The 12,055-nt window shown below is 43.1% G+C and overlaps 1 protein-coding gene and 2 long non-coding RNA genes across 6 annotated transcripts in view; 2 read left to right on the forward strand and 1 right to left on the reverse strand.

Annotated features, from left to right (window-relative positions):
- LOC105418188 (uncharacterized) overlaps window positions 1–12,055 on the forward strand; it is a 48,407-nt gene that overhangs the window by 4,428 nt on the left and 31,924 nt on the right. Inside the window, exons 1-4 of one of the 4 annotated variants that reach the window (XM_029833064.1) lie at window positions 4,637–4,758; window positions 5,902–6,029; window positions 6,140–6,259; window positions 6,397–6,424. In XM_029833064.1, coding sequence (XP_029688924.1) covers window positions 5,937–6,029; window positions 6,140–6,259; window positions 6,397–6,424 — 241 coding nt within the window. In that variant the 5' untranslated portion in view covers window positions 4,637–4,758; window positions 5,902–5,936. Of the gene's footprint in view, window positions 1–4,636; window positions 4,759–5,901; window positions 6,030–6,139; window positions 6,260–6,396; window positions 6,425–12,055 lie in introns of those variants that run through there. The other 3 variants (XM_029833065.1, XM_029833062.1, XM_029833063.1) reach the window with 3 other exon arrangements.
- Window positions 587–4,372, reverse strand: LOC115248924 (uncharacterized). The gene is made up of 3 exons (XR_003887652.1): window positions 4,239–4,372; window positions 4,025–4,164; window positions 587–838 (listed from the first exon to the last, which is right to left on the reverse strand). It is a non-coding gene; the product is annotated as an uncharacterized lncRNA (long non-coding RNA).
- On the forward strand, window positions 6,761–7,988 carry LOC115248923 (uncharacterized). The gene is made up of 2 exons (XR_003887651.1): window positions 6,761–6,791; window positions 6,878–7,988. It is a non-coding gene; the product is annotated as an uncharacterized lncRNA (long non-coding RNA).

Raw genomic sequence — 12,055 nt, forward strand, 5'->3', positions numbered from 1 at the left:
ATCTTTTACCATTTATTTGATTTGCGTTATTCTATTTAAAGCCTAGTGGGCTGCAGTATTTCTCCGCGTAATTAAGCGAGTGCGCATCAAGATTTCTCTTTCACTCTCTTTGTCTGGCCTCTTATTCTGTGTTCCATTCATTTATCATGATCATAAAAATATGTAGATTATTTTAACCTTAAAAGATCTTGCGTTTTTTCTGCCCAAAATACTATGGGATAAATTTAAATTTCGGGTTTGCTTCGGGCTCGGGCCTGCAAATCAAGTAAATTGGTCGGGCTTGGGCTGGGTCGGGCTTTAATGCCCGCGGGCCTGGGTCGGGTCGGGCTGGATTTTTTAGGCCCGATCTTACCTCTAAAAGGAATGCATTTTGCAACTGTCTGAGATGTGTAACTTTCTCATTATTGTCGGATCAGGTCCCCTGATGAAACATTAAAAATCTCACTTTGTCTGTTTCCACAGGGGGAATTTTACAGTGCTAACGTTACAGGTGAGGCCCAAGTCCTAACATAGTCATCTTTACCTGCAGTTTGTCAGTAATATATGAAAATTACCTTTTTACAGTTGCCTGTGAGGACCTTCGCAGGAATGAAGATGCAGCAAAAAGAATAAACCCCGTGACTAAAGGCAACATGCATAATAGTTCAGGTATGCCCCCATCTGTCACAAACGGTGGGTGTATTTAAATCCACATTGTATTTACAATAATATTAGAATTGTTGGTGATTGTGTAATATTAAAATTACCAGTGATTGTGTATCATGTGTTGATAGGGAGTTCAAAGGACCAGACTGTCCTGGCTGTGGTCCTGGTGGTCCTGGCTGTCCTGGTTGTGGTCCTGGTGATGTAGTGCAAATACAAGAAAAATTATGGTACGAATGGTGGCAAAAACAGTAAGTAGTGGCATATTGTTCTGGCCCGTTCTGTTTTAAAATAACCTTTATGCCATTTGAAACAGAGGCGTGCTGTGGAAAGATCTTCGAGAGGTTTTGCGGGCCAAGAACCTGGACTGGGCCAAGAACCTGGACCGGGCCAAGAACCTGACCCTGCTGAAACACCTATGCTGGAACCACCAGCAGCAGCTGTCTAAAAAAACCCCAAAGGTGCTGGAGTGGATACATGCCAAATGGAGATTCTGCTGTTTTCTGCTGCCTTCCACTATTTCCAGCCATCACTGTATCTGCTTTAATGCTGTTAAACCTTTTTAAGCACTTTTTTAACTTGAGAACTTTTATTATTGCATTTAAGCTCAGCTGACGTAAAGTCTGCTTTTAGACTCTATAAGATTGTATGAGAACAAAAATGACAATCTTGTTTTCATTCAGTTCATTCATCCATCTATTCATTTATTTACATTTTTATTGTTTTATATTTTATGTTTATATTCTATTTTTCATTTATTCTATTTTATTTCTTATTCTATTTTTATTATCTTTAATAGGTTTAATGGTGGTGGGTAATTTTGTACAGTGCTGTATGTTTTTTTGGAGATGCTAATTTCCCTGATGGACACCCCCCTAAAGGGATCAATAAAGTACTCAATCAATCAGTTCATGTTCTAATCTTTTTTGTATTTTACTTATTTATTCTATTTCTATACTTTGTAAATACACCTGCTGCTATTTGTGTCCATACAGTTATATTCATCCATGTGTAGGCTGCTATTCCAATATTCATCCCCATAGGGAAATAGAAAAGTAAATCTTGAAAGTAACCCTATTTATGTGCAACATGTGTGTGTTTGAATCAACTTTTCTACGAGTTCTTATCTAAAGTAAAGTGCCCTGGAAACCACCTTTTGTTGTGTTATTGTTTGGGAGGAGGGTGCTCACCCGACAGACATAAGCCAATGAAACTGGTGTGGCCTGATTTCCTGTCACACGACCAGATTTTACACCGTCAGCGATTCATTGTTTGTCTGCTTGAGTCACCATGGTTCGATTAAGTTCAAACGGAATGCCTAAAGTTAATTCAGAAAAAAAGGTGGGGGTGGGGCACGTCCATCTGAAGATGTCTGATGCAACATTACAAATGCCTGGCGACATTAACAGGCCAGAAGTCAGACTTCCATTTTAGGTAATTGAACCAACAGGGGTTCGAGTATGGGCAATTGTTGTGTTTGTCTTTTGCAATATGGAAATTACCCCGGTCTGTGAGGGTAAAACCCCCCCTGCATTTAAGATGGGGGGAAAAAAACAGACCAACCTCTTTCTGCTTGTTGTGAATGGTTTCAGACTGAAGACGGTTTTACTCTGTTATGGTTCTCATCCAAACATGTATTTTGGCTTTTTAAAGGGACTTGAGAGACGAAGGGGAAAGTAAGAGGATGCAATGATAAGAGACGGAGCGGTAGAGAGCATAAATGAAATAGCGCCACCACGTGGTTATAAGCTGCATTGACAGTTATCTCATGCAAACGAAGGCAATCACGCTGTCCTCACATTGATATAAAATCCCCAAATAGAACACTGTATGCTGTATAATGGGATGTTACATAAACCATATAACCTTTTCAAATGGAGCTATTCAAACAACCCAAAAAGCTAATTTGAGCTCCCAAGAGCACAAATCTGATCATAAATCTCAGGAGACCCGTTTTGTTTGTTGTCCCTCATATTATTATGGATCAACACGTGATAATGACAAATTTTGCTTTGTACAAACATTGACAGGAGCTAAATTCGAGGCTGGAAATCCACCGAGAAATGACCACTTCAGCCAGTACCAACAATAAACCAAAATATCTGAGTTTCTTGTTTATGGTAAAGTCAAATAGGGCCATCTGGTGTCCAGGTGGGAGACACCCCCGAAAGTGCTGGAGAACAAGCTGAATAAAAGCTGATTTTACACACATCAAAGGATGAAGGGGTGATTCCTTCACGTCTATATTTCTCTTAATTACAGATCTTCCTTCCTTCCAAGTTCCGGAAACTTCCCTTCAGCTTCCTCCGACTTTCAGATTTATCTGATATAAATCTGGTTCCACCTCTTCCTCCTCCCACATCATCAGAACCTTCAGGAGTGAATCGTGACCATCGACCCCCCCCCCCCCCACACACACACACACACACACACACACACCTCGACCCACACACACACACCTCGACCCACACACACACACACACACGTCGATCTTTCGCCATCACAACGAAGCTAAAATGGTCCCAACTCTAAAGCAAAGTCAACACAACCATGATCAAAGCTGATTGGACACCTCCAGCATCAGTCGGCTGGTCTCCATGGTAACAGAGCAGTCTAATTTCCACACCCCCTCCTCGTTCACCTCACCGTCGTGTTCCAGGTAAAGGTGCAACAGCTCACACGTCACAGGTGAGCAGGGCACCCGTCAAAGCCCCGCCCACATTCTGCGGTTTCCACCTGAGCTGAAGGTCACAGAGGTCAAGACGCAGCAACATCAACAGAACAGCAGACAGGGGGGGGGGGGGGCAGATGTTGGGGGGGGAGCGAGCCGAGACACAGCCCGCAGGAGCCCCGGTGAGGTCAGAGGTCGAGGTCACGCCCACAGTTTCGTCCGCACGAGAACCCAAATCGAATCAGCGTCCTGCGGTGATGGAGCGCTGATCCCTGAGGGAGGGGCCAGAACAGACGCCCCCCCCCCCCCTCCTTTTGTTCAATAAGACACCTCCTTCACCTGTCTCGGGGAATCCAATGTTGCTGTTGGTATTTTAAGAGACAGGTGTCTTACACCTGTATTTTAAGAATATCAGGCTGTTTTTGGCTGTGTGAAAATACACACACCCATTCACACACACTCAACGTGCAGATATTAAATTCATATTCAAGATTTAACAGTTATCTTTAAAACACCTGCACCCCACAGGGTAGGATCGGCACCACTTACAAAATAACAGAAAACGCGCACAATAATAGAACCCAAGTAAACGTGCAAAAATAACCCACACAAACAATGATCACAAATCAACCCCAAATCCCTCCCCCCGCAACCAAACGTTAAACCAAAATAAAGGCGATCCTAGTCCTCCTAGAGGCGCAGTTCACTCACACACTCGCGCTTTAGATTGGACCCCACACGATGATACCTCTCAGAGGGAGACAGGGGTGACAGTCGGGAGCATACGGAGGGCAAAACAGCAGCCGCCCAACGGGAGGAAGGCGCACTAGAGCCGGCACCTGTGACAATTTCTGTTAAGAGAGAAAGCAGTTTCAGGTTGCTGACAATTCCCCATATGGTGAGGCTAAAAGCAGCCGCTACGTACCGTCAGGTAAGGGAAAGAAATCTCTAAAATGGAGACGCACACCGAGCCACCACAGCGCTCCCGCTAGCAGGGCCAAACAGCTGACGAACCAAAGACACCCACGGCTCCCCAGCTCTGATGACAGCAGACCCAGGTGCGCATGGGATGGCACAGCCATCAGGTGAGGAGGACCAAGTAAACTGTGGCGTGGCATCCAACGACTCGACAACAAGTCGTTGGATGCAGCAGCCCGAGCAGCACAGTCTCCTTTTAAGGGGAACGCCACAGCTGCAACTGCCCCAACTATTAAGGTGATGGGCAGCGCGTGGACTCCATGCTGCCACACTGGTCAAAAATATAAAGAGTTACGACTACGAACATGCTGCAAAAATTAAAAATGATGCTTTTCCACAGACGCACTCGGTCACGTGTAGCTGTGTGGGCGGGGTCTAGTATCGCGGTATCAGCCAGCGCGCTGGTCTCGGCCATTTACACGCCTGGTCCCGGTGAGGTGTGTCATCAGATGGGCCATTACAGGCAGGTAGTGAAGGAATTCATGTTTGATCGAAGAAGATATTGTTGAGAATGTGCCCTCCATTCCGAGGAGGACACGGTTACAGATTTGTGCACCGATTCCGTTATTTTCCAATCGAATGTCGGACTTATACAATGGGACCGGTCGCTAAACTCCGCGAGCTGCGAGTAGCAGCGGTAGCGTATTTGTGCCAAGGTCAGGGTCCGTGAACGCAGCATGTGATGTGAGTAGTGGGCTGGACTGATTGACACGGAGGAAAAATGCGACGGGATGAAAGGAGAGATGAGTTTGGATACAATTAACGCTCTTCGTCGGCGTTTGGAGGCTCAACAAGCAGCTTTCACACGACCGTGTACCGACAGAGAGAATATTACGCGTGTAAGGTTTGTGGTGAGTGAATTAACGGCCACGAAGCTGAAACCTCACGACGAAGGAGAGTTCCTGAAGGAGCGGCTCGCGCCGGAAAAGCAAAATTGTTTCAAAGCGTGATTTATTTTTTTTCTAAATATGTAGTCAAAGTATATGTGGGACTAATATTTATGGTGAAATCACAATATGCCAGGAATTGTTGCGCTTGGCGGAGGTCTGCGCTCTCCGAGTGCTTTCTAGTTGTTATTATTATTGTCTTTATCTTTCTTTTCATTTATTTTCTTGATTATCTTGTTGTATTGCAGTTTTTGTGAGTAGAGGCCTCGAACAGGCCCTTACGAGTTTCTTGTCTCAACTCTGCACCTCTTTTTTATTGTTTTGTATGATCATGTAAACATATTTTACTTGTCATTTTATTCTTTTTTTTTTTTTTGGTGATTTTATATGCATGTGTGCTAAATAAATAATTCAAACTCAAATGCAGCAATCATGAGACTTAGTAACACAGTGGTTATATCCCTAGGCTTGTGTTCATAATAGTATGGCCCTCGCAGGACTTTATAAAAGTTGAAATGGCCCTCGATATGAAAAAGGTTCCCCACCCCTGGTTTAAAACAAGTATACTTTATTATACTGCGGGTCGATTTGGGGGTTGAAAATGATCCCTCCTCTGACACAGGACTTTTTGATTTTGACGGAATTCCGGATGTGCTGTGACGTACTGACGTATTAATCTGGGCAGATTGAAATTGCTTCTTGTTTATGGGCTTTTCCCTGCAGCAGCCGTCACTGTGGCACCCAGCTGTGCGCTGCAAATGACGTTCAGCCAGAAGGGCGGCCTGTTCTACTACACCATCTCAGACAGACCTGCAGGTGAAGACTGTGATTACAGCTACTACAATGCAACCGTGAGTACCACATCAGCACTCACCTGGCTCGGGGAATCCAATGTTACTGTTGGTATTTTAAGAATATCAGGCTGTTTTTGGCTGTGTGATGGACTAATTTATGGATTCAGGACCACGTGATTGCAAACAACTATGACAAGGAACCTTCGCTGGTGCTGAACAGCAGCCTTGATGGTCTCGTCACCTTAAAGTGCATAGAACACCTCTTCTTTAAAGCCACATGTAGCAAGGTATTATACACTTGTAATATCTGGAAAATGTTCCAAAGGAATGCATTTTGCAACTGTCTGAGATGTGTAACTTTCTCATTATTGTCGGATCAGGTCCCCTGATGAAGCATTAAAAATCTCACTGTCTGTTTCCACAGGGGGAATTTTACAGTGCTAACGTTACAGGTGAGGCCCAAGTCCTAACATAGTCATCTTTACCTGCAGTTTGTCAGTAATATATGAAAATTACCTTTTTACAGTTGCCTGTGAGGACCTTCGCAGCAACGAAGATGCAGCAAAAGAATAAACCCAGTGACTAAAGGCAACATGCATAATAGTTCAGGTATGCCCCCATCTGTCACAAACGGTGGGTGTATTTAAATCCACATTGTATTTACAATAATATTAGAATTGCTGGTGATTGTGTAATATTAAAATTACCAGTGATTGTGTATCATGTGTTGATAGGGAGTTCAGACCAGACTGTCCTGGCTGTGGTCTCAGTTGTGGTCCTGGTGATGTTGGTGATGTAGCAAATACAAGAAAAATTGTGGTACGAATGGTGGCAAAAACAGTAAGTAGTGGCATATTGTCCTGGCCCGTTCTGTTTTAAAATAACCTTTATGCCATTTGAAACAGTGGCGTGGAATAGAAAGATCTTCGAGAGTTGTCTAAAACCCCCCAAAGGTGCTGGAGTGGATACATGCCAAATGGAGATTCTACTGTTTTCTGCTGCCTTCAACTATTTCCAGCCATCACTGTACCTACTTTAAGGCTGTTAAACCTTTTTAAGCACTCTTTTTAACTTGAGGACTTTTATTATTGCATTTAAGCTCAGCTGACGTAAATTCTGCTTTTAGACTCTATAAGATTGTATGAGAACAAAAATGACAATCTTATTTTCATTGTACCGGTAATGCAAAAATCTATTTTTACTCAGATTTCAACATATAATATGCAGTCTTTTCACGTCTGTTACAGTCGGAGTGTGAAACCCTGTGTTGTCGGTTGACCCACACGTGTTTGTGTGTGTTGTTAACGTGTGTGTGTGTGTGTGTGTGTGTGAGATCGGAGGAGTTTATTAAAGCTTATTGTCAATAAAGGTGCTGCCACATGTTTGATTGACATGGATGGAGAAATGCTACCAGATCAGAAGGGAAGGTTACGGGCGTTGGTGAGGTTACAGCGTGTTTATTTATAGTTTAGTCTTCTGATGGACAACAAAAGCTTTAGATTTGTGTGTGCGTTTGTGTGGGTCTGATTGTATGAGAACAAAAATGACAATCTTATTTTCATTGTAATGCAAAAATCTATTTTTGCACTCAGATTTCAACCATTTATAAAAGAATCATTTTTAATTTGAGGGAAGTTGAAAAGAAAAATCAAACTTTTACACTTATCGTCAGTGCCTCTGATCACTTTTCCTCTGAGACTTTTGTGTGACACTTTCGCAACATTGAATCACAATGATCCGCTTCACCATTTTTATCGCTCCTGTACCTGAGAGGATGCAAACGGCTTCTTTAAATGACCCCCAGGACGTTGAGGCAACATGAAGGCATTTTCCAATCCGATCTCACTGTGATTCTTTGGTTGGAAAAAACAAAAACACGATGAGAAGTTAAGAGGTTGGGTGTTTCCAGTCGGCACTCCTGTGTTAAATTATATTGTCTACCAGGTTCCCAGTGTTATTTTAACTTTTATGTATGGATTTAAGATCAAGTAATTTCCATAAATATCCATCAAAGCCAGACTGGATGTGTGTGTGTTGTTCTTTGAATTGTCACCTCCATCAGGCTGCGTGTCTAATACAGATGAATGAGCCCAAATGTTGTGGTTTCACAACTAGAAAACACAGAGTACGTTTTATCCTTTACAAAATGTTGGAACCAAAAGGTTTGCCTCGTACTTGGTGGTTGAAGTGAACTCCAAACATCTGTCAAATCACTGCTCTTCAAATTTAAATCTATTTGCTGTCGCCAGAGGGCGCGGTTTCCTATTTAAGGCTGATCGTTTGTCCATAAATTCATCTTAAAGTTTCAGAACAGCTTAAAATTTTATTTATCTGAACATATTAAGGTGAGTTTGCGCACATAAAGGGGTATCATGATCATGGGGGGGGGGGGGGGGGGGGTTATTAAAATGAAAACAGATTTTACCACAGGTATGGAGCCACTTATCAGAAAACAACTTCAATCTGGGTTTATTAAAACAGTCAGGCAGCTAAAATGAAAACCTAAACTCAGAACACAAGTGTCTCCAGACTAGCCAGTCACTCCAGACAGCAGCAGCAGGATCATCTGGCTGTAGAACAGCAGAACTACTTGTTAAAGACCCTGATCCTCCTCCCGACCTCTGACCTCTCCCTCCACCTTTATCTAAATTTCAATCACAATGTTTATTTTGTTGCTACTCATCTTGAGACTTTAATAACAGAAAAGTGAATGTTTGTGGCTGTGGCTCAACAACAACAAGGTGTGTGTGACACGTAATTGTGTTGTCACAATTTGATCCATTAGTTTATTGTCAGAAAGACAAATTGATTAAGTGATAGTGAACCAAAGTCGTCTCAAGTGTGACTGTAAGAGGCCACTAAGGGTTCCGTGGTTCTAGTAGAGCACTATGAAAGTGAGTTGCAGAGTCACACTTAAAGAAACACTTACAGGTAATAAAGTAACACGTAATCTCGAGGAATTGTTGAGGGGGAAATCGGATGATGTCGTTTTAAAGGCAGGTTTTAGATTTTTAGAGTTAACAGGGCCAAGTAGTCGGGGTTTGAGACCTTAGAGCAGGTGTCAAACTCAATTGCACCTGGGGCCAAAACTCAAAGCACACTTTAGGTTGCTGGCCGAACAGGATAAACATTTATTGAACACACTAGAAGTAAATGTTTTTGAACATGAATGGGGATAAAAACGGACAGTAATATTTTTCTACAATTAAAAAAACCTTAAACCTTATATAACTTACAATACTTTGCTCTATATAAATATATTTCTTGTCAAAAATATAAAGAGTTACAACTACGAACATGCTGCAAAAACATGAAAAATTTAAAAATGATACTTTTCCACAGAAGTAAAAACAACATTTGCATTTGTCGAACACCTTTGTCAGTTCTTCAGCGCTGATTTTTTTTTTTTCTCGATGTTCTAAAAGTGACGTTTGAGTGAGTCGGTAGGGGCTTGTAGCTAAAAGGGTGTATAGTTTGGTTATAACGATTTGTTTGGCAAAGTTTCAAAAGGTACCGTAATTTTCAGCCACCTTTATGCTCCTCTGTCATGTGGTGCTTTCCGGTTTGTAACTCCATGGATGTGACAATTAGACGTCACTAAAGTGGGCGTGGTTAGGTAACTATAAATTAGCCCTGGATCGGGAAGCTCTTCCTTTTCACGTCTGATCCCGCTACCACAGGTTGTATGAAGAACCGAAGTGAATTTATGGCTCTCTACATCAGGATTTTACTGTTCAGTGAGTATTCTTATTAATTTCATAGAAAGAGTAATCAGCAGTAATGACTCTGCACCGGTCCGTAGTGGTGAAAAGAGAGTTGAGCCAACAGACGAAGCTCTCAATTTACGGGTCATCTTCGTTCCGACCCTCACCTGTGGTCATGAGCTTTGGGTAATGACCGAAAGAACAAGATCACGGGTACAAGCGGCTGAAATGAGCTTCCTCCGTAGGGTGGCTGGGCTCTCCTTAGAGATAGGGTGAGAAGATCTGTCATCCGGGAGGAGCTCGGAGTAGAGCCGCTGCTCCTCCGCGTTGAGAGGAGCCAGAGGAGGTGGCTTGGGCACCGAGTTAGGATGCCCCCTGGACGCCTCCCTGGTGAGGTATCAGGGCATGTTCCTCCGGTAGGAGCCCCAGGGAAGACCCAGGACACGTTGGAGAGACTATGTCTCTCAACTGGCCTGGGGATCCCTCCGGATGAGCTGGGGAGAGGGGAGTCTGGGCTTCTCTGCTCAGGCTGCTGCCCCCGCGACCCGACCCCGGATGAGCGGTAGAGGATGGATGGAGGGATTCATAGAAAGACTTCTAACGTTTAATATGGATGACAGTTTCATCATCCTCTCGTTTCCCACCACCTCCACTGAGTCTCGGGGGCAAAAAGTCCCGTGTTATAGGACGGATCATTTTCAACCGCGCCAAATCGACTCGCACTTTCAAAGTATACTTGTTTTAAACTATAAACTTGACACACAATCAAGTCGACATTCGAGTGGAAATAACGGAATCGCGCGAGTTAAAGGTGCAACGGCGTCGTAAAGAACATTTACAAACACGTTAGAAGTTTTTCGATGAAATTAATAAGAACACTCAACAACAGTAGAATCCTGATGCCATAAATTAACTTTGATTCTTTACACATGAGATGAGATTAGATCAGAGTATGAGCCAAGCACCCTTAACTATGTGACTAGGTCACACCCAACCTGTCTAAACGTCACCCCCCCACCTACAGGACACCTGCCAGAACTGGGCGGGTGAAGGTGCTTTTTTCCACCGGAGTGGAGCAGCACAATAAACATAAATGACTGCTTTTACCGCCGGACTCACACAATAACTTTAGAATTCTCTAATAGCATTTCAACCATTCTGCACACACTGAATATTATATATTCTGATATGTATATTGTATACACTCTCTGTACTATGTACAGGTATACAAAAGGCTGATTATCCATTTATCTTGGATTATAGATAGATAGATAGATAGATAGATAGATAGATAGATAGATAGATAGATAGATAGATAGATAGATAGATAGATAGATAGATAGATAGATAGATAGATAGATAGATAGATAGATAGATAGATAGATAGATAGATAGAAATTGCTTCTTGTTTATGGGCTTTTCCCTGCAGCAGCCGTCACTGTGGCACCCAGCTGTGCGCTGCAAATGACGTTCAGCCAGAAGGGCCTGTTCTCCTACACCATCTCAGACAGACCTGCAGGTGCAGACTGTGGTTACAGCTACTACAATGCAACCGTGAGTACCACATCAGCACTCACCTGGCTCGGGGAATCCAATGTTACTGTTGGTATTTTAAGAATATCAGGCTGTTTTTGGCTGTGTGATGGACTAATTTATGGATTCAGGACCACGTGATTGCAAACAATGAAGAGGAAGCTTCACTGGTGCTGAACAGCAGCCTTGATGGTCTCGTCGCCTTAAAGTGCATAAAACACCTCTTCTTTAAAGCCACATGTAGCAAGGTATTATACACTTGTAATATCTGGAAAATGTTCCAAAGGAATGCATTTTGCAACTGTCTGAGATGTGTAACTTTCTCATTATTGTCGGATCAGGTCCCCTGATGAAAAGTTATATAAAATTGTCACTAGACAGTAATCATTTAGCTGCATATATAGTCTAAATGAATTACACTGGATCAAAATCACTAAATTATACAGCACAAAACAGTATTTACCAGTAAAACGTTAACATTTTACATGCAGAAGAAAGCTGGCTAAAGGTAGCCTGAGATGCTAACTAAGTTAGCTTATCGCGCTAGCGCGAATTAGCGTAAACGCCTCTCAGGGTGACCTACTAACTAATCAGTCCAGTCTCTTAGGAAACCCTTGGTGAGGACTTATTATACTCCCGTTGATCCTCAACTGGAATCAAGACCACCAACCTCCGCACGTCCCTGCGAAGGACGATGGTTGTGGGCAGACTAGAGTGTCCTCTCCGGTCCCTAGGCGCAAAGGGGCCGGGATGACATCTCGAACAACTCCTTTCTTGTCGGGATATGCAGCAACGACTCGGCCGAGCCGAAACTGCGCTCTCAAAGCGTTCTGGTCTGCCAACCAA

This window comes from Takifugu rubripes, chromosome 2 (genome assembly GCF_901000725.2).
Source record: "Takifugu rubripes chromosome 2, fTakRub1.2, whole genome shotgun sequence".
Classification (NCBI taxonomy): Eukaryota; Metazoa; Chordata; class Actinopteri; order Tetraodontiformes; family Tetraodontidae; genus Takifugu; species Takifugu rubripes.